The 20,955-nt window shown below is 40.2% G+C and overlaps 2 protein-coding genes across 7 annotated transcripts in view; both read left to right on the forward strand.

The window, feature by feature from the left end:
• The first annotated feature begins 2,745 nt into the window (after positions 1 to 2,745).
• Positions 2,746 to 4,259, forward strand: LOC111248271 (actin 403-like). The gene has a single exon (XM_022800335.2). The coding sequence runs from the start codon at positions 2,822 to 2,824 to the stop codon at positions 3,950 to 3,952; it is 1,131 nt and encodes a 376-aa protein (XP_022656070.1). The 5' UTR covers positions 2,746 to 2,821; the 3' UTR covers positions 3,953 to 4,259.
• Positions 4,260 to 13,198: 8,939 nt separating this feature from the next.
• LOC111246716 (neprilysin-1-like) overlaps positions 13,199 to 20,955 on the forward strand; it is a 31,031-nt gene continuing 23,274 nt past the window's right edge. For all 6 annotated transcript variants that reach the window (XR_015324911.1, XM_086985196.1, XM_086985197.1 and 3 more), the window contains exon 1: positions 13,199 to 13,803. The gene's annotated coding sequence lies outside the window, so the exon portion shown is untranslated. The remainder of the gene's footprint in view (positions 13,804 to 20,955) is intronic.

Genomic DNA, 20,955 nt, shown 5'->3' on the forward strand with positions numbered 1-20,955 from the left:
CACGTCCAGAAACTTGATTAACCAGTCTTTGTTAACTAAGCCCTACAGCAGGGTCACATTCGTAACGTACGTTGACACGCATACCAGGAAAAGGTCATGCAGGACACTGAATAGAATGTAGGCTACAATTAGATTGACGAGAATTTCGAAAGAACACAAAGAGCTACACTGATCTTGGCAGTCCAGCCACGATCCTACGTCAGGCCACTTTCAAAAAGAACGACGTTGAACAGAACTCCGAACGCACAGATGGGAACGTTTAGTATAGAAGGCTCACCGGAAATTCGAGATGCTATTTCGTGCGAATAAACGGATCTTAATGCACGTGAGCAAGTAGCATGTTCTGTGAGATCACATAGAGCCCGATGGGCTCATGAGATACCCAAGTCTTCACGTATAGAAAATACGCGGAAATAGTTAGACTGAGCGAACATACCACAAAAGGATATCGCTGACAATTGCAGAGTTGAATTTTTGTCGTTTTGAGCGTTAAACTTTTTTTGCCCTTGTTAGAAAAAATAACCGCAAGTCGGAACTTTGAACGTCACCCTGTCTGGCTGACGGGTACGTTATATAGTTTTGCAATTAATTGGCGTAAAGTTGAAAAGGTTTATTCAGTTCTGCTATCTAGCGCAAGGGTATGATTGTCATCCGACGCTGTACTACGATGGGAGGAAATTGTCTTGCAGCAACCAAATGGCAATTTGGTTCGCGTAGTCTGCGTTACGCATGCATAATTCAAATTTACAAGATGTGCTAACGCTCTATTAACTATAACAGATAGGACAAAAATGAGATTAAGTGGCCTAGAATTATCTGCTTGTGTGAATACAGGATCCTTAGTTGACGCAAATGGATTCGATTGTACCTAGTTTCACAAAGCGCCAACGAAGCATTCGCATCAATATAAGAGTCCGCGTTTAGATAGAACGCAGGGGCTACAAAAAGGCGCGGAGTTTCCAGTGCATGTAAACACTGGAAGTTGCAGGGCTGCTTTTGTCAAAAGATAAAATAGTGTTTCTTATCATGATTTTCTTTTGAATCACCTCCGGGTGATTTAACAGTTTCGAGTTTGACGCTTTCTGCTGCGTCGATCGCAGCATTCATAAAACTCTTTACAATGGCTCTTACATTTACTTACATAGTCTACTCGACCCAGTCCACGATTAAAAAATATTTAGAATTCGTTGTACTAAAATATTAATGGGCTAGCCTTTGGTATCAGAGATCAGACAGACAGAAAAAAGCTCTTTATCCTTGTTTTCAAGTAGTCCACAGACAGGGGATCTGACATAAGGCAAAATTAGCTTAAACGTGAGATCCCTGCTGTAAAACCGTATTCCTCTCCGTATCTGTTCTCTATTACTATATATGTTACATCTGCTGATCACAACAGTCTATTGAATGAAAATACTCTGAATATTCCGAAACTCAGGCCGTTGAATCATTTTCATGACTCCTCAGTAAGCATTTACATAAATATGCTTTCAGATAATTGTGAAAGCGAACGCAGACGTAACGTTTGAGTTCTCTTCCAACGATGATGTGCTTTTTCGCGGCAGCGTACCACCATCAGTACTTCAACTTGGCCGGTCTCCGCCTGTTATGTTCCGCGCACCGGGGATGGCCGGGTATGCTTGATCTTATACTATAGTCAAGACCGAAACCTTTTAGGCATCCTAAGTGAGGGTTTCCATTAGTCGTTCAAACGAAAAGGCAGTGATACCTTTTAGAGACGGACTTTTTCAATTGTGGACTAGAACAATATTCGTGTTCTAACCTCGCAATAAATGAAACAAGGGTGAATTGTCTTCGTTATGTTAGAACATCGAGTAGAAAATACAAATAGGAATACGTGGTAATAACCCTACGGAGATTATATATTGCTCAGCTACGTCAGATTCCGATTAACCGCATAGTCCATGGCTTACTTACGCGAGACGTCCAAACTATTGTCGAAAAGGAATAATTTATGCCTGCATAAATATTGTATTCACCACCCTAATTATTTAAATTCGGCTAATTGGCCAAAAGGTTAGGTTTTTCGGTTTATCTCCATAGGAAAAGAAATCACGGCGAAATTCTTTTTACGTCGTAAGAAGTAGGGCTCTATACAATTTGTGTAGCAGGTGATACACATTTTTGGAGCTTTGTCCTTAGCAACCACATTGAGATCTCCCGTTTCTACCGTTGTACGCTTTAAATGCGCTCTTAGATAATCTTTGTATCCATTCTAGTTGATGTGGGAAAATTATCACCTTTAACAAATACCCTTGAAAGCTATTTATCTTGGATTCTAAATACACACTCTATTTTTCGGAAATACTATAATACGAATGTTATTGTAAATGCCACATATCAGGTCAAGAGCAAAAGCAACAATAACAAATAAAAGGGCCTAGAAATAGTTAGGTTAATGATTCGGGCCATTGGCAGCTGCCGTGGAAATGATCACACTGTGAGCTTGCTTCGTCACGTTTCCTTGTAAGGCCTCATCGAGGCTTTGCCCTCACGTGAGCACGCCCCCCTGTTGTGTTCTGATCAGCATCCTTATACTACGCAAACAGTAATGCGCCTTGTGGCTTGGCCTGCTGGTCTTGCTGCTAAGACCAACAAGAATACAGTGTTCAGCTCGCCAACCAAACTTGGTTCGACTGAGGCGCTCGAGCCGCGGCCGTACCAAGTAGCAGCCCTCTCTCCTGCAGACGCAACATCCTCTCGCTGTTTCTATAAAGGCATCTTCCATGCTCATGCTGACACCGTCAGTCGTAGTTCTCGGCTTTAGTGCTTCGGAGGCTCACGAACGTAGGACCGTCTCAATATGTGTGACGACGATATTGCTGCTCTGGTTGTGGACAACGGATCGGGCTTGTGCAAGGCCGGATTTGCAGGAGATGACGCTCCCCGCGCTGTTTTCCCATCAATCGTCGGCCGCCCCAGGCATCAGGGTGTGATGGTCGGTATGGGTCAGAAAGACTCGTACGTCGGCGATGAGGCACAGTCGAAGAGGGGCATCCTCACCCTGAAGTACCCCATTGAGCACGGAATCGTCACTAACTGGGATGATATGGAGAAAATCTGGCACCACACCTTCTACAATGAGTTGCGTATTGCCCCTGAGGAGCATCCGGTGCTGCTCACTGAGCCTCCGCTTAATCCTAAGGCTAATCGTGAGAAGATGACCCAGATAATGTTTGAAACCTTTAACACCCCTGCCATGTACGTTGCCATCCAAGCCGTGCTTTCCCTGTACGCCTCGGGTCGTACCACCGGTATTGTGCTCGACTCCGGTGATGGTGTCTCCCACACCGTGCCTATTTATGAAGGTTACGCTCTTCCACACGCCATCCTCCGTCTTGATCTTGCCGGTCGCGATCTAACTGACTACCTTATGAAGATCCTTACCGAGCGTGGTTACTCGTTTGTGACCACGGCTGAGCGTGAAATTGTACGTGATATTAAGGAGAAGCTGTGCTATGTCGCACTTGATTTTGAGCAAGAAATGGCCACCGCAGCCTCGTCTTCTTCCCTTGAGAAGTCGTACGAGCTGCCTGATGGTCAGGTGATTACCATCGGTAACGAACGTTTCCGTTGCCCCGAAGCTCTTTTCCAGCCCTCATTCATCGGTATGGAGTCATGCGGTATTCACGAAACGACATTCAATTCGATCATGAAGTGCGACATTGATATCCGTAAGGACCTGTATGCCAACACTGTGCTCTCCGGTGGAACCACTATGTACCCTGGTATTGCTGACCGTATGCAGAAGGAAATCACCTCGCTGGCCCCCTCAACCATGAAGATCAAGATCATTGCTCCTCCCGAGAGGAAGTACTCCGTTTGGATTGGCGGTTCCATCCTTGCTTCTCTGTCCACCTTCCAGCAGATGTGGATTTCGAAGGAGGAGTACGACGAGTCCGGCCCTGCCATCGTCCACAGAAAGTGCTTCTAAATGTTAAAATAACAACCGACGTCGACAAGGATTGAGCGTTTTCACGATAAAAACTACCTACACATGTCTACTATCTCCTGACAAAGTCGTCACTCGCATTCCAAGCGTTGCCTATCGTATCTTATTATATATACGCATATATATATATATATATATATAGCCTTAGCTATTCATCACAGATACGTCCACATAAGTCTTAGAACACGGCATAATGGTTATCATGTAATTTACTGATTAACTACAAATAATGTTGTAAATCAGTGATGAACAAATAATAAATACAGCCACCTTGCAGCGTTAAATATCACCGAGTGTTCTCATCCTTGTTTATGTAAGGTTTCCTATTATGATATATTGCTACTTCGTACCTATTCGGGGAACTTCAACATCCAATGCACCCATCGCCTTAGTTCATTATCCAACATTTTAGATGAAGAAATAGAATTCAGTGAAGCTAGTAACTTTTGGCAAAATCGAATTGCTAGCTTATTATAGTATCTAACCATTATAGCTGTTTTATACCACGGCGTGGCAACAAACACTATCAAGCAATAAATACATTATGAAAACACCACCTCTCAGTTAAATGTACGGCTGGCAGTACATGCCGAGTGTTCTGCTTTACGAAATAAATCGAAGCCAACATACGGATCGTTCTAGCCTATTTTTGACACATTCTGCTTTTGAGATATGACAACAACAGCTATTGGAGACAACAAAAATATACCACCAGAAATACATCGAAAGCGAAAGCCAACGGATGTTTGCGCCGACATATGGGAGCCGAACTAGAACAATAACGAGCAGATCCTTGCTAATGGTTAGGTAGATGAAGAACGCGGTTTCTGTGAGTTACTGATTCTGAACTATTAAGTTTATTGTTTAATTTCAAATTGATTCAAAAAGCGTGTCCGCTTCGTGGATAGCGTCGCTTATGAGGTTAAATTGTTCGAAAAATGTCTATTTTTAATCACAAACAGCACCGCAACTTTAAATCGTTTCTATCGATTCTAATCGAGGTAGAATATCTGAATAAGATGAAATTCAAGCAATCAAAGTGACATCACAATAAAACCCACTGTAACTACGGTGTTATCAGTCTTGCATGGACTTCAGAGACCATACTGCGACTGCGCGTACATAAATTATAATAGAAAATAATTAATAATACAAAACTCTATTAACGAACTCACAAGTACAACAAAACGTTGATAAAAAGAACATCTTTTCTTCAATAGAGGAGCAAATAATTTCTCTAAGTTATCGTAAGTCAGACTGATATCTTACTAAAAAAAACTACTTACTAAAAAAAATTACTAAAAAACTTCTCATAGCTATTCTCTGTTACCATTTTTAGCGAGGATATCTGCACACCACACACACGTGCTTGCTTTTTTTGCATTTGGGCCATTCTCATACTCAACTCACGTAGAAAAGTTTTGGGCGGCTCACAACAGCTCCAGTAATTTTTTAACGCATTTTAGTCGACTCGCAGAGGAAAAAGGCGAGCTCAGTCTTTGATTCGCTGGACCAGGCGTGAGGTAAAAGGCCATCGAGAGCTTTTGGGTTTACCATTGATGTGTTTCACACACGTTAGTAAGTATATCCATAGACACGTCTCTCTAGAAATTCTTTATACAAAAAGGAATCTTTTAAAAATCTATCTTTCAAACAACGTATTAGAATCTTAACCTAGGAACCGTTAGTAAAGCGTTCAGTTTCATCATATGATCTAGGAAGCTAGATGGCATTGGAGGCGCAGATCTAGAAGATTCGTATCAAACTAAAGCCTCGCAGCACCAATATTACCACCAAAGACCATGTTCGTGGCAAAGTAACGGCTATTTCGAATATCTGAAACGCACAAATACATCCTCAACATAATTGACACTTATGCTCTGAGAAACAGGTCGTCCCGAAATTTGGCCCTTATCTTAGTCAGAAGTCACCCTTTATACTTCTTATGAAACATTTCCGCCATGTCTGCTTCAGATTTCTTGGCAACAAGACGTACATTCGAATGAAGCTTAGATATCTGCATTGACTCATCTATGTACAGATATGTACGAACAGTGGTATTTCACGTGGTATCGTGTGGTATTGAAATTTACAGAATGTTAAATAATGACGACCATCTTTGGTTAGCAGTGTTTATAGTACATCGGACTAAATAATTCATTAGAGATATAAAAATCTCTTTGTAAAGAATGGATACCTGTTACCTGTCATTGCTGGTTAAATAGAAAGGTAGACCTATATCCCGTCTACCTAAATTTAAATCCCTTCCTTCGTAGTGCTCTTGCGTTCTTTCGTTCCTAACAGCTCAATATTGTTTAAATACTTTCACTAACAAACATGAACCAGCATAAAAACCGAAAAATAAGAAAAACTGACTAACGGTGCTGCGCTGTCTAGGTATAAGATCTTCTATTATCCTTCGGTATTCTCTGAGGATCATACGAAAACGCCATATTCGCCCATTCCTTCTGTCCTCGCCTGTTGCCCAAAGACGGGCAAAGAAAAAATCTCCAGAGAGTAAGTAAACATGAAAAATAGAAGCAGTTAATTTCGCACAAACGAAATTTCTAGTTAAAAGCCAAATGGTGAAGTGCTTGTAAGACAACGAGCCTATCACTAGTAGTTGTGGGAGAGAATGCTGCGACAGCAAACAATGAACTCGGAGAGTTTTCAACCATGGAATTGATATAATGATGTGTCGCTGCACAAACCACCATTGACTTGATTCGCTATTTCTGTCTATTTTCGTCAGGCCTGACTGACCGAGACCGCGTCAGTTAACGTAATCGCTTGCTAATGCTAGGGACACGTCGTGGTCTAGGTTCGATCCCGCACATAAAGGCACTTCATTTTGAGCTGGGAGCCAGCCTTCTGATCGGATGCCAAACGGCGATACTGGACGCAAAGCTCGAAACCTAGAGGCTTGACCGCCAAGCACTCGCGCGCTATCACCTTTATAAACTGCAACGTTAGCTCATATCTATCGATTATATCTTTGAACAAGCTGGCGCCAAAGGCCATCAGAATCACAAGTACAACCCAAAAAGGTTAAAGTATTATTATTCTAACGACCCTTACTCGGTTAAGCAGTTAAAGATTTCCTACTGAAGAATTTTCGAGGTTATATTTACCCCGTAAACCGAACCGGTGCCACTTTGAAGTCGAATCAGCAAAGCATTGTCGTAGAGGAAAAAGCTATCCAAGCGAAAAAGCTCCATATCGCACAAAATGCACTCAACGCTTTCCGCATCTTCTTGTAGTGCGTAGGCCGAAGCTTAACGACGTTAAAGGAGATAAGTATGCTGCGATGCGTGAACCTGTTAACGTTCCGAAGAGGGTACTAGCGCATAGGCGCTTCTTAAGAAGTGCAGTCTAGCTAGAGACCATACTAAGGGCGCTCCTGAAGTGCTGACTGCGAACCCTATCTGGACCTGTTGACTTATTGTTCTTCAGGCTCTTAAGGGCCTGCAAAATCTTTAGCATGGTGAGATTTTGCTGGAGAAAGCTGTGCTCTGTCTGCTTACTCAGTCGATCAAAATACACGAACACCGGCGTCATGTGGAATATCAGCTGCTACGTTTTTTTATATGAGCCTTTTCAGTATTGTGTACACTCCGCTTGCAGACACATGGTGCGGGCCAGGCTGTGATATATATAATTTCGTCGATATTGATTTGCCTGTAGAATGATAAGTACAACCAGCTATTTGTGAAATAGTTGTCATTCTTGTTCTTCATGGCGTTAATAACGCTAACGTATTGAATGAAGACAAAACGTGATCTGACCTCGGGGTCCAGGCAACATATCGTCTGTACGCGAAGTTGCTACTAGCCAGAATCTAATCAGAAAACGGCCCTAACCAAGCAACAGTTGTAAACCTATATATGGGGCGCTAACGTGAAAAGGTCCAGCGGCTGGTCCTAAAACACTGATTTGAGTACATCACTCAACTTAGAAGCTCTGTTCGATGATCCAGTGTTAACGCTGATTTTCACCTATGCAGCGTTCTCTTAGCAACAACGTTCTTGTACTAATAACAAGAATAGAAAACACGCGACAGTTTCACGTACCACAATGATGTCGAATTAATTATAAAGAGATAATACCCGATTTTATATATACATGTTTATTGCAGTAAACTGGAAATAAACTGAGGTCGCGTCTTGCCGCATTCGTTAAATAGTTCCACTTATTGTAAGTATATTCCACTTATGACATACGTAATTGTCTTTTTATGATAAAAGCTCGCAAACAGCACGCGCACCCGCCGTCATGTGGTAAAATTTTTGACCGCCAAAAAGTAAATTTCTGACCGAGATCATTGATTGCAATAACAGAACACAGTCTTCTAGAAGTTTATTCAATTGATATCTAAAAGCGCTCGTGATCGCCTTTGAGTTTGTTTAGGTCTCAGAACAACAAATAAGCAATAAGTCCACAGCTCAACTGGAAGCTGCGTAATTGCGTAATATATTTTTTATCTCATCATTATCCCAACTGGGAGAAATAAAACATGTATTGAATTGCCTAATAAAATAATTCAATTGTCCGAAAACGCTGCACGCGTATGCTAAACACCGTATGAGGTTAATAAGTAGGTTGAATATTGCGACAGAGGTAAAGATGGCTATAGTTATCATGTTGTCCTATCCCCATAATCAGGACACCTCTCAAAAAGCTACTTGAATTCTTGTTCAAACGTTCATTCCACCTTCGTGCCTGCCTCTATTCAGTGGTAAGCACTTGTATCCTAAATTGTGGCCATTTTTTACCACCCAACGAGAGCAAGCAGTCCTGCTTTCACTTCTATTGATTCCCTTGAATTCGGGTAGGTATTAACAAAAAATAGACGGTAGACATAATGGCCTTCGAGACTGAAGCCCGTTGCATGCTGCTCGTTGATTATATTTTAAATAACGGCTGAAACGAGGAAAGAACGAAGAGGTCTACAACCTGAAAAATGCCTTACCGTTCTTATCGCGATGAAAACCAGATGTTTTGCGATTGTACTCGTAATCTATCTTTCCTAATCTATGTTATATGCAGTCCAGCTGTTGCCTAAATCGACCTAAATTCTTCTTTATCAGCTAGACGTATCTTTGTTAGAGGGCAAAAGTAGAGACTGTATAATCATAGCCCAATACACATCGTGAAATGCTATATAGATTCTTTTAAGGGCTCGTTGTTGGATAATCTTCGCGTCATTTAAATAGATCGTACGAATATCCAAATACACATATATACATCGTGATACTTCGTTATCAATCTATGGTTCATCAATGAACTTAAAAACGCTATTCAGCTGCTGTTCTCGGCACGAAAATTGCGATTTTTTATTAATACAAGTAATGATATGATTAGAAATAGATAAATGCACCACAGTTCGGATCTATGCGGAAGATTAAACATTGTGTTATAGAGAACCATGGCATATCTTATATGGTGTATGATGTATGTATCTTTTGTTTAATATGAATGAATAAACAAAAACTGTGATACCGTTTTCTATGCATGTTAATATGAACGCATCAGCCGCACATTTTAGCCCTGAACCCTTTGTATCGCTCCATCTAAGACTAGCACTCTGAAATATTATTTGATATAGATCATATAGGGCCATATAAGTCTAGTTAGACGTAGGTGCTCACAACCTGGAAAATGGCAAAATGATTTTGATCAATTATTAGCCATTATTAAACAACTCTTCACGGAATAACTTGGGTCTGGAAAACCTCGTTTTCAGGCTTAAAATCAGAAAGAACTGTTTTGGCTTGATGACAAGGTTCTCTTGTCCTTAGGCCGTTTTGAACCGCTGTGAATTTATCTACTAAACAAGATTAAAGGTTCGTAAGAATCATCGATGACTTGTATTGAAACATTCCCTGCTCAACTGTGAAATTGTGGTTCGTTAGGTTACCTTTTTACACAAAATATGATCCTTAAACATTCTGTGTATTGTACCTAACTTTTTCGCCGGGTTGAATGGAACATGGTAAACTTGGTCGGGGTTACAGGCTTGTCAAACGTAAGTTCAAGGGAAACTGCTACCATAGCTTACAGTAAAGAACGTGTTATTGAAGAAATTTATCTTTCGCTAAGTTTATCTGCGTCGTTTGAGCCCTATTCGTTCGCTACAAATCTGTACTATGTCAATGTCTACCCGAACTGACACTTAAAACTATAAGAGAATTTCACAGAGCTCCTTGCCTACCGCAAGGATTAGAAGCTGGCATATTTGTATCTATTTTTACCATAATTTACGACGAAAATGACTTCCGAATGCCAAGAATACTCGCTTTCATTTATTCTCGGCAATGTGGCTGCTTCATAAATGGACGGGTAATATTCAGAATCTACAGAAAAGTTTTGGGCTAAGTTGCCCACATTTTGGCTCATCTAAAGCAGACCCGGTAAAGACGAAGGAACATTTTACCTTGTTTGTATGGCTTCATTGGGTTCAATTGATGTGAAACAACATGTTTTAGTTGTTTATGACTCTCGTACTTTCCAGGCTTATTCTGCAAGGCATCTGGAAGCCAATAAGCCCTCGCAAAAAGAATGAAGATTGATGCTTTAGCATTTGAGCGTTTTCAATGGTGCAAGACTTGGTTACCGGAGGCAATTCCAGCAAAACAAATAAGCTCGGGTAGTTTTCAAATAAAACTCCGTTCTTTGCCTATCTTATTAGATGCACAAATGATCAGCCTGACACCTGCCTTACTATTTAGACACCCACCTCCGAGATTTTCTGATCAAATATTCGAGTTCGAGTTGTTGGTCAATAGCCCTGCCGGAGCTTCTCATATGTCTTCAACTACAATCTGCAATCAGACAGCCACAAGAAGGTCAAATTATTATTATTAAGCCACGCATAAATTTTTTGGCTATTAAATATGTCAAAAGTACTAACCGTCTTGCGTCGTCTGCTACAAGCTCTGTGCAGCAGAAAACGTAGTCTGTTGCTGTACATCGACAGCAGCGCGATTTTAAAATCCATCCAGAAGACAGCTGGCAGTAGAATTCTGCCTGATCTTATTTGGAGTTACTGATACAAGATGTAGCAAAATTACTTGGGTCCATCAGCAGTTTCTACAATCTGGGCTCGGTTATCGTCTCCTGCACTCTTCTTTATTAGCAATAATAAGCGAATCTACAATTTATTCCGTATTGGGTCGAGGTTACCGCACATTAAGTCCGTTTAGAGCCTGAGGTGTTAAAGTCGCGAGTCAAGCTACAATGAAGCCGTCTAATTGGCTTTATCTGCTATTAGCCGAAAAAAGCACATGGCCCATAATTCTCGTTACGAAAGCTAGAATTATGTGACCAGAGTGTCGGGCTCGGTCGTAATAGTGTAGTATTTCTGGCCAGGCAGAGGGTAAGGCCAAATGAGACTGTTTCTGGGCGTTAGGTCAATTGCTGCGCGACTGTTATAGTTGAAATTGATTTCAGAATAAAAATAGCAAGACAATGTTCAGCAATGTATTGTACTGCGTGAAGAAATAATGAAACGCTTTAAGAAGAACGGCAACCATTACAATCGGAACTTGGGTTTCTATTTTAGTTGTATCGAATGAAGGTATATGGCCCGTTTTAATGGCCTACGAATGTTTAGGATCCTGGGCCTATTTCGAATTAGATTAACCAAAAACTATTTGCTTTTAGCATCGAGCAACGTTGTTTGGCTCTGCTTGTCGATTCGATTGGATTAACAGTAACAAAAAAAAACACGATCGAGTACCAAGAAAACGTTAACTATAGATGGTCCATATCAATCCAGCTCGAATCAATACCACATCATGTTGTAACACTATTTCGTTTTGTCAGCTTTTTAGAGTTCGTATACGATTCTTCGTTACGGCCCATTGTTGTATTACGTAATACGTCAAGCTTATCCTAATATGAGCTCAGTACATTCAAGCGCGTGATCTAGTCAACTTCCTACAAGTTCAGGGGTTGTTACATCGTTTCCGAGTCGCAAGTGTCCTGAAACAAATCATACAGATCAGACATGAGATCATCCTTGTCGGGTCGGTTATTGTATTCAATGATTCCGTGGCACGGTTCACCAAATTTACTCGTTTGAGGCAATTTTTTGGTCGTCAACTAACTCTGTGTGTGTATCGTTCCTACCGTTTTACTCTATTGGAAAAATCAGCTATCTGAAGAAGATCAGAGGATTCCTAATGTGTCAATAAATTTTCGAAAATATACAGCGAGTCTCCTCAAATTTGTAACACTTTCATTCCGATTAACCGCACGGTAGCGCGTTATATGCCAACGCTATAATTAGGAGCATAGAGAAAAATGACGCGCGCCACTCATTTCGAGGCCAGTTCTGGCTACAAAACTCCAACTTGAATCCTACACACTTAAGCCAGTTAATAGCTGTTCTTTGCATAAGCCAATAACACATGAGACTATAGGGAAATAACAATGACCAACTTCAAGGACCTTATTTTTCCGAGAGGAAAAACATCAAGTCTCAGAAAAAGCGTATCCCTTACTCGACTGGAATATCAACTCTATTAATAACAAAAGGGTATCTAAAAAGCAAAGACTTTTTCGTTCAAATCCAATACGTCACAGTGATGTAAACTATTTTCATAGACATAATTAGACATTATACCGGCCTACGCGGAAACTTGCTCATTGGACCCGTTCATTTTTGCCGACACATATAACAGTCAATAGCTACTTGGAAAACAATGAATTCTACCCAAAGGTAGTAATGAAGATTTCCTTCTTTCGATAGCCTCGCCATAATATGAAATCGAAAAAAAAATGTTAGGGTAAGCACATCAGTCGCTCATTACAGAACATGCACATATAGTATTGCTTATATATTACAGTTAAATTGACGGGACTTGCACGAAACCGTTATTGTCAACAAAATGGCAATATTACATTATTCTAAGCCAGTGCTATGAACATAAGCTTATTGCTCGGCCGAATTTTAAAGAATACTTTGTCTTCAATCTCGTCAAGGGTGTGCTATATGTGCGTATATGTACTTGGTGGGGGAGTTAGCATCATTGGCTTCGATCGTCGTAGGAAACATCTGTGTTCAGCCCATATCATTTGTGTGCAATAATGTGATGCTTATTGTTGTGATATATTTTTTTTCTGGACATTTATCCCTCTCTCCAGGGGCGGGTCAACCTTGGTAAGGGCAATGGCGCGCTGATCCATTACGGCGGTTACCGACCAAAGCATCCCGCCTGATCACAACTGTTTGGCATTGTGACCTGCAATACACGTCTACGCGTGACTAGCGACGGATATATGCCTTGAAACATAGGTACCATAGTAGTAATAGATTTTGCAATAAGTGTGCGAACAGAAGCTTCCTTAACTGAAATCATCCTAGTTCCAGAAAATTTTACCTAAAAATTAAAACGGAATCTGATAGAACGTCCAAATAAACGGAGACGAAAATTTCGCCTAGTTACTTCTATAGATGCAGTAAGCAATTGCTGTGGCGTGAATTTCACTCCAGATCTACAGGAATTTTATTGCGAATCTTCCACCGCGTACGAAGAATGTCAAGAATAAAGGAGACTGCTTTACATGCCCATGCTCATGCTTGTGGATAAGCTCGACTTTTGCGTATTATGCCGTCTGTACGACACGCATCCCTGTGAGGCTTCGTAAGCTTAGCTAGCACGTCGGGGCGAACAAAGACAAAGATAGAAAGGTTCGACATGATTTACTTACAGTGAGAATTAGGGCTGAGACAGTTGTTATAATGAAATAGAGGAATCGGTCCCTCGCGTTGACCACGCCGACCGGCTCGTTTTGTTTGTAACGAAAAGGTTCATCAGTGTATGTCAAAGGTAAGTTTGTCTAATATGACTGTATATATATACGTCTGTATTAAGGAAAAAAAAGAATATATATATATATATATATGTCTGTAAGTAATGTGGTAAGAAAATGAGCTTGGAACCGGTAGCTAAGGTATATACTCATGTTCAACTCAACGGACTTCGCCTTGTGTGAGATGAGCTGTGCTTATACGAAGCCAAGAACGTTACAGCTAAAGACTTAAATGTACTTAGTGACGTATAAGTAGAATTATGATCGCTTAGAACGATCAAATGCCCCCAAACGCGTATCCATGATGTTAGGCAAATGTTTTTGCTCTACTATTATATATAAATAGCAAACTATCTAGATCGTGTGTATACTAGATCTAACTGTTGAATCCTCATTATAACGATTGTCTTACATTCTAAATGATAACCAATAGATACAAGCTTTGCGGAGGCGAGATCTTTCTAGAATTCCGTATCAAAGTTATGCAACTCTCTGCCCCCCCTTCTCTCTCTCCCCCTAGCGATGCCATTTCTAACAAACGTTGCCAGTTTGTCCATTGTACGACGTTCGGTCGGATAACGTTCAGATAACGACTCTGTGAATGCTAAGGTGTATCGATCTACCTAGCAATTAGTTTAGGGGTCGTTCTCTTGTGGAGTAGCTTTTTAAAGTGGCCATCTGAAACGCTTCAACGCCATATAGTGGCTGTAGAAAGCATGTTCAATAACTGTTTTTTGTTTGAGAGAGATCCAGAGATTACAGCGGAAGGACACTTCCGTAGTGTGACCGAGTCGTCGGCGGCGGCGGCGGCGGGCCAGACCCATGGACAATCAGGGAATGGTCGATGGCTACCCACCAACGTAGCGCAAAAATATTGCTATATCTCAATATCGATATCACGACGCTCCGCGTTACTGTTACCACTGTCAAAAATAATGTCATAACATTGGATAACCGTATTTAGAGCGAGAAAAGTTCGGGGGAAACTTGTAGGCACCATCAACTCAATTAAACGTTATCGGTAAAAGTAGAGTTGATGTGTGCCGTTGGATACCATATATAGATAGTTGTAATCATCAAACGTATTTACGCTTTGTTGAACGGTCGTGTGATACGGTCATTGTGACATGTCAGTTAACTTCATTGTGTGCAGAAGCAGGTGCACAGGAGGAATCTGAAGCAATTTTTAACTAAACAGTAACAGAGATACGTAGAGCTTGCTGATAGCTATTGTCACAGAACGCACTAAACGGTTGAGTTTTTATCTATTGATTGAAAATGATAATAAATTACTGAATGGTTAGAAGAGATGCAAACATTTCTGAGAATTTAATTATTTTTATTTCTTTTTTTTTTTTTCGCTTTCGATAAGTTTGCCCTTCAACAGTCTCGTTGCTTATTGTATTACTATGCTATATCGTCGTGCGAGCTGAGTGACTGTCACAATAACGTTGTTTGTGGATTTTATTACTGTAGTAAACTTAACCGAGGGCACGTATAGCGGACGTATAGCGATAATAACGTCTTTTCCGTTATAGTTTTCACGCCTGTCTTCTGTGAAGAACAGCCCGTTTCGTTGTTACTGGCAAAATTAGATTAAATCAATCAGTAGAACCTTCTCGTGACACCTACCGATACCTTTTAACGATTAAGTACTGATTGTAAGCAGCGCTTAAAGAGCCAAACCGGATTTGTGTTGGAAAATTTCCAGCGAGAAGACCAAATGTCTTTGACGACTGGGAAGAACTGTTTCTCTTCGTTTATACATAAGACACTTTATTTTATTTTATTCTCACGTTGTTACCGTTCAACGTTATTTTCGGTGTGGAGAAAACGTCTTGACCTAAACTCATTAAAGTTGTTGTTAAGCTAAAACAAATTCAAATTTGAATCGATTATGAAAATTACGCAACTTGCTTACTGGATAATCAAGCCTCTACCCGTTTTTCTGTCGAAAACGACTGGTTGAAAGCAGCTGAGACTACACATATTGTACTATACGCGAACAACGTATTCAAATGGTTCTGGCTTTCAAAACGTTTCCAATATAGCGAGTCCCGTACATGCTGGCGTAAAAATAGAAACCTATTTGTTTGTCGATCCGTAGGTGTTGGTGTATGTTCAAAAGAGACAAACATGGCGACCGACTATCTTTCTGCGGTTTTCTGTTCCGTCTGCTAGACTTCGCCTGACTCGCTGCAAGATGTCTAGCCTGATATGTGAGACTTACTTGACAATACTATCGCATAAACGTAAACCTGGCATTTAAACGCAAGGTGGGATTTGCTTTTCTTTTGACCACATCTATAATGGTGTACATATATTGTGCACAATATCCATTGGACAACAGTTACTAAAATTGCTTCGAATGTAACCGTAAATTGTCCCCTTTAATCCACTGTCCACTGATAAGTATTTTTTGGGCAGAAAAAAGCACTTGTCGATATTTATGTGGAAAGTACCACACAATGGTTATCCTTGTGTTTCTTATTCTATTCTAATTCGCGGCAAACACTGCTGATTCATCTGGAGAAATAATATTTACGGAGTATTTGGAAACATCAAACATGATGAACGCAATGCCATCAAATCCGTAGATAAGTTGGCTTTGTGGACAATATTTCATTATATCAAGTCTCAACTTCTAGAAATCGTGCTCCGACTTACGTGAAATGTAGGAATGGGACGTTTCGAATAGAAGATAAAACAACGGTCAGCTCTAAGCATGTAGCGACCTACTTCGAGTGTAGATCGTAAAGGCCTAAAATTAGCTGGATATCGAACAACAGTAAATGCTTTTGAGAGTCCGTCACTAGACACAAGAACCAACGCTGTACCTAAGACCGCGAAACTGTTGATGATAATAAAAACCCAAGAAAAACCAGCAAGGCTTGGACATTAAACAACTGCTTACACAAGGTCTGCGCCCTTTAAGATATCGGTTCATGGTTGCAAATCCACCATAAATGTATATATATTTCGCATACCTTTTCCGTTCTGATACCTGAAGGAACGAGTTTTATATACGCATGTGTCGTCTCGAACTGATCCCCACAATTTCTTATCCTTGCGCTATCTTGCTCCCATATATTCGCGTTACTTACGCTCAGAGAGGCATATAATCGTCATTGTTACGTTTAATGTTAACGTCGCTAAATAGTATTCGACCGATACATGCAATCATTTAGAAACCCAAGTGTTTTATCAGATCTATTATGAATCAGCTTTAAAAATGCCGGATTACCAAGTAGAAGAAACAAGTAGAAGCCTGCCTACTATACAGCCTTTTCATTAGACTGGTGCTTTATGATAAGACTGTATTAACAACTTTTAGGTGTAGTCTATACTTAGTTTCATCATCTATAGACCCACAATTTCAATTTTAATAGTTTTCTACCCATATTATGGTGCCGCTAATTTTTCGAGCGATAGCTAGGGAAGCATATGTGGTCATCACCTTGCTCCGTTTCCTTTTACTTCAATTTATTTCCAATACATTATTTGTATATTGTTTTACTTTAACCTATGTACTTCCCGTACTATGGTGGCTAATCGTAAAGGAAGCTTCGGACAGATATCGCTGTGTTAGAGAGAATCGCTAGAGTAAAAGTCTGAAACATTCATCCCCTTAACCTCCACTATTTTTTGTTTAATTACATTTTAAGAATCGGTCTAAATGGTAGTAATTAAAATAGGGGTTGTAGTTAAAACAGACAATCGTTAGCTATAAGTATTTCAATCATATCGCCCACTGCAGGCCTATTTCTTTCACTTGCTTAAGAGCTAGATCAACTGTAAGCTTAGTTTCGTCGGCCCCTCTCTATTTACTATCAGTGACAGCCAAAGATCTGCCTATTCCATAAGCAAAATTTAATTTACTTTTTATATTAAGCTGTATTAAACGCTCATTCAAATGGATCAACTCGTTCCGCCACTACCCGTGATCTTCAATTACCAATCGATTGACAGCATCGATAAGCCTGCCCATGTCCTGAATTTCGTGTTCGCTGCGCTGCGAACTGTGCTTTATCGCTCGCTACTGTTAACGGAATTAACATTTACTGCTGAAGTACAAGCGTACAGGAACTTGTTTTTGTCCTGATGGGCCTACATCGTTTACTGCGCTATGAAAAGCGCAGCATATCCGAATCTGATGTTGCCCGGTGGAATAATAATTACGGTTTATTCTGACCGTACAGCCAATTTCTGATAGATGCACAAGTACCTATGCATATAGCAATATCTAAAGGCGCGTTTATCTATAGGTACGCCCAAGGGCCCACTTCTCATTGGTATTCTGTGAAACGTCGTAAACGAATACTGTAGTAGTGGTCACCACAGCACCGACAGAAACAACGTCTAATGCGATAGTCGTCAAGGCTATTCCGTATGTAAACATATAGGTATTGCAATCAACACATCGCGATTGACGCCATTTGTTGGAGATCATATATAATACACACAAGATGTCGCTATTACTAACGCCCCCCTCCAAAGTGTTACCTCACGAGGCAAGCAGCTCACGTCTAAACAAAGCATTAAGATCACATACGGTGATCCAGACGCCTTCAAATTTAATTTTAACACTCGTTCAAATAATTTTTTAAGTGAAAACCAATTAGCGAAGTGCGCGCAATATTGGTTATATGTGTAATATAGTTGTACAGTAAAAACAGCATGTGGGGGGCATAAGCAGTCTAAAAAAATCGTTGGACAGCAAAGACGGTCATTGAGACTTGAGAAAGTTGTTGTTTGAACGAAAAGTTCAATTCTTAATTTTTTCGTTGTGGTGTGAGTTTCGAATATATATATATAACTAGCTTCTACTACATGGGGGCATCGGGGGCGGCAAATAGTTATGCGTGTATCCTTTCTTGCTTGACTGAATAGAAATTGAAGAGCAATGTGGAGTGTCCGACCTATTCGTCCTGCAAAGACAACATTACCATTTGATATTTCATTCTGCTCTCTTCAATTTTTGCCCTCTCCGGCTCGAAGACCATTTACTGTTAGATTTTCTAATGAGTAGTATTTACAAGATCACCTCAAGAACAACTCGCGAAGTTTCCAATGATAATTCAACGGAGAATTAGGCGGCCTTCTCCATAAAAAGTACATGAACAACTCCATGAAAAGGATTATCGAAAGAAAGACTTGTCAAATTCTGCGTTCTACACAGCAGCGTCGGGACGGCTTTCCGAGCTAACGAAGGATCGATTAGATTGATATTGGTCACTGGTTGATGTTTTAAAACGGTTTCGAGTTTGAAGTCTGATGCTTGCGTTCGCTCTTTCAAACGGCTGGTGACCGCTTCGAGTATAGAGGAGGCACTTGTTTGTCTAAACCCAATTTCTAGCTTCGATCATACGATATCTTTTAATAATCGAGTATTCCGAAGTTTAGCGGGCGAACACGTGATTTCTGTATTACTATAGGAATAGGAGTTCTCGAATTATTATTGGTCTACGTTCGAAAATAGGCGCCACTCAGTGCTATGAAAACGGTCATTTAATTGTTACCACTTGACTCTTTAAACGATTTTAAATTACTTTTATCAAACTAAGCGGAACACGGCTTAGATATAGACATGACTCTTCATGTCACGGTCGTATTTGATTTCGAACAATAATAGAACGGTGGAATCGTATAAAAACGAGCCAGACAGCTTATTTGTATTTTTCGCTAATGCGTCAATAATTGTTGTCCTAACTCTCTTCTTTAATATATAATGGTTCCGCTGAAAAAATTTCTATTTAAGATATGGATGAGCAATGTGTCTTATTATAATACATACTGCTTACAAGGATATTTGTTGTTTTATCTGTTCTTAAATATGCCATTGCAAAATTTACAGCCTTCTAAATGAGACATGATTGCATATACTTCCGAAGATCTATTTTCAAACTACTTTTTGTTATACATTGGATATTATATGCAGGCTGTCTTGGCCACCTAATCTTTCTTGAGAAGCGAAGATCCTTGGTTCAAAACACACAATCGACACGTATTATATCCATATAAAAATATGTTATAAAAAGAAAAATCGCCAAAAAAAGATAGTGCAAATAACTCCACCTAACGGAGCTACTACAAGTGCAGCCATCTTATTTGTTTTGAAGTAACCTTTTTTTTTTAACTATCTCTGATAAAAATCGTAGAATTCTTGGTCAAGCCCAGTAACGGCTCAGAAATGTATTGAAAAAATATGATATGTGACAAAGAAAATAAAGGCAGGTTTGCGCTGATTATATCTAGGCTTTGCTAAATTAATATTTATCAAGTTCTTTCTTTCTTATTACATATATTTATTCTGAATGCAACTCTCGCCAGCAGCAGTAGAGTCATTTGTACGACATTGTTAAGAAGTCAAAGCTTCCGGTACCTAATTACCACGTAATTATAGCTTCGGCATTGGAAGTGGCGATAATAAGCACTCTTTTCAACAGTCTATCGAATAACCCGTAAAACTTTGTATCGTTTGAAAAATACCTCGAAAATACAATTGTTTTTCTTACTTCCCATTTAAATGTCATTCGATCGCAGTGATGCTTCACACTGTTTGTTGGTATCATCGAGAAAAAAATCAATTTTTGTGCACACGATTGTTATCTTTATAGGTATCAAAAAGTGTACCACCTATATGATCAGCCCTGCATCGTAAACCTACAATTGGCAAATCGTAGGTTTATAATTGCTGCTTAATTAAATCTGAAATAAGCGATACGATGATAAAGCCATTATGTTTTATTTGATTTTTGCCTTTACGCTTTCCTTTGCTTTTCGAAATTACCTTAGCCGTCATCTGTATAGTACTAAAACGATATCTGCCTGCGCGTAGCGCCAACCACTGTCAAGCTGCTACTGTTTCCACCAGTAGGGTAAAGAGGGCTGTTAAAAAGAGAAGGTTGTTGACTCGATAGGCAACCCAAAACGGAACCAAGCCCACATGGGTTGACCTAGCCGTCTTCAACCCGGAGTCCGAGTGGTTAAGCTGGCAAAGCTTAGCAACAACCCCTACGTCACCCAGTTGTTCTGCGGTGGCAACGGCAAATTTGCCGGTCGCCGCTTCCACTGCAGCGGTTTCTGTATTCTGTAGCGTTCCTGATCGGTTCGTGTGTCTGAACTATCGCCGTCCTCCAGTCCGCTTTTATTGGGGACTATCGCTGCTT

This window comes from Varroa destructor, unplaced genomic scaffold (genome assembly GCF_002443255.2).
Source record: "Varroa destructor unplaced genomic scaffold, Vdes_3.0 BEIS01000003.1, whole genome shotgun sequence".
NCBI lineage: Eukaryota > Metazoa > Arthropoda > Arachnida > Mesostigmata > Varroidae > Varroa > Varroa destructor.